We start from the raw sequence: 2,152 nt of genomic DNA, 5'->3' as shown, positions 1-2,152 counted from the left end.
TATAATGGTAATTTGTTGGCCAACGAGATAATAAAATTTCTAGCTAGTTTTGTCTGGAGCTTGAAGGAGCTTTATGAGGATGTATGGAGAAACCTAGCGATAATGGTTTGCGCTGGTGAAGACTGCTAATATCAGTTGCTTAAACAAACAAGCCCGTAGAGCTCATTATTTTTAATTAGCCCCGCCTTCTTCTTCCTTAACTGCAAAGACATGCTGGCGCTGCCATAGTGTCGATTCCAGTTTGCACTCTTTAAAACTTTTAGTGCCACTCTTCTCAAAGTAGAGGCCCTCGTGGCTGAGCTTTTGTTTCCTGCTTAATGATCCCGCTCCATGTACTGACTGATCTTTTTAATTGCATCCCTTTGGACTCAGAACTTTCTCTGCATTCTCCAGTGTGTGACATAATCAGGCACAGCCTTCCAGATGCAACAATCATTATCCAAGTGATGCTACTGAGGCTTCCTTTGGACACAGACTTAAATATCCAGCCTACATCAATCAATACTCCTGTTAAGAACTGTTTGGAACTACCAAAGATTGTTGTATTCTTGAATGCTTCTGCGTAGCACAGGTAATACTTAGTGTCAATTAATGGACGCAGTCAAATTCCTGATTTCTTATTTTTATGTATCTGAAACATTTAAGAGTGACAAAAAAAAAGGAAATCAGGAACATCCACACACGTACTCATCATCTAACAGATGCATTGGGGGTAACTTTGGGTTCAGTACCGTGACCAACGATCCCTGAGCACATGGACTGTAGGAGCCCAGGATTGATCCAACAAACTTCAGCTACCACCTGAGCCACAGCCCAGAAGAACGAATTCAAGACTGCTTAGCTGAGACGTTTGAGATTCTTTTCTACTTCGTGTAAAGCAATCAAGCCAGCGGAGGCTTATTTGGACTAGCACAACAGAGGGTTGTTTAAAATTCTCTGTTTTACCATTTTCATCCATCCTGCTCTTGCTTTTCTGTGTTGACAGGTCATGCTGACCCAGCTTCATAATGGGTCAGTGGGATGAACGAGCAAGTGGCGACTAATGCGATAAAAGACAGACAAGTCATTTGTCCTCACGGCCTGCATGCACACTTTTACACACCACTCCTTCTATTCACATGTGTGAAATGCTCACACTTGGACACACACACATATGACAAACTGTTTTCTTTCTGTCTAACATTGTTAGCCAGACTGGATGCAGGGTGCTGCCTGCAGGTGTAGTGCCATCTATAATACGAGTGGTGTGGGTTTGTTTGCATGCATTCAGTAAAAATGCGGTGTGGTTGTGTGTGTGTGTGTACTTATTGAAACAGTATTACCCTAATCTGTGTTTAGTCTCATCATTGATTGGTGTCACATTGCTCTAGCTGGCATTTAGCCTAACCACATTAGGTCTGCCCACTTCGACCCCACAGTCAATAAAATTCATGCGCTATGCATCAAGATGTCACCACGTTCACTAACTGTAGACTTCATCCTCCTTTTAGTCAGCTTTCCAGTCTTCCAGCATCTGCCTTTGTCGTCTTTTGTTCCGCCTCAGACGATCTCATCTAAAGTGCCTATCCATCTCCCTCGCTAACACCCTGAACAATTTCCAACATGCCTTCCTAACGGATCTTTGGTTAAGAGAAATGAGAGCAGTGACTGCCACTCTGTACAGTTACAAGCAAGCTTTCCTATTTCCCAATTTTTCCTTCTTGGCTTGTTCTCCTTTCAGAAACAGCTTTTGATATAAAGAGATAAACATGCATCACTTTGTCAGATGAGGCTGGGATAATGAGGTCACTGGAGAAAGCCTTGAGAAATGCATATTTTTCTGCCGATTGTCACTGTAAGCTGCTGTCATCTCTCTGTGTTATATTCCTTAACTACTGTTCTGCACATGGTTCGAGCGAGCGTCCATGCTGGTGATCCTGCTGAACTGTGTGACACTGGGCATGTTTCATCCCTGTGAAGACATCAACTGTGACTCGGAGAGATGCAAGATCTTACAGGTAAGGCTGTTCCTGGCTCAATATGATATGTATGAACTGTGTAAGTTGTAATTGTGCTTCACTTCCAGGACATCAGAGTTCCTATATATGTGTGTGATTGAACTTGCACAACAACGGCTTACTAAGAGTCAGTAGTTGTCATGTTTAAATTTGTA

The 2,152-nt window shown here is 42.7% G+C and overlaps 1 protein-coding gene across 8 annotated transcripts in view; it reads left to right on the top strand.

Moving 5' to 3' along the window:
- The window catches only part of cacna1g (calcium channel, voltage-dependent, T type, alpha 1G subunit), a 317,809-nt gene that overhangs the window by 108,660 nt on the left and 206,997 nt on the right, over positions 1 to 2,152 (top strand). For all 8 annotated transcript variants that reach the window (XM_013913571.1, XM_005721842.2, XM_005721841.2 and 5 more), the window contains exon 3: positions 1,886 to 1,997. In XM_013913571.1, coding sequence (XP_013769025.1) covers positions 1,886 to 1,997 — 112 coding nt within the window. The remainder of the gene's footprint in view (positions 1 to 1,885; positions 1,998 to 2,152) is intronic.

The sequence above is a fragment of the Pundamilia nyererei genome, unplaced genomic scaffold (assembly GCF_000239375.1).
Source record: "Pundamilia nyererei isolate P.nyererei 1_Seehausen unplaced genomic scaffold, PunNye1.0 scaffold00005, whole genome shotgun sequence".
Taxonomy (NCBI): domain Eukaryota; kingdom Metazoa; phylum Chordata; class Actinopteri; order Cichliformes; family Cichlidae; genus Pundamilia; species Pundamilia nyererei.
Note: the sequence above shows the minus strand (reverse complement) of the source record. Positions and strands in the feature narration are given on the sequence as shown.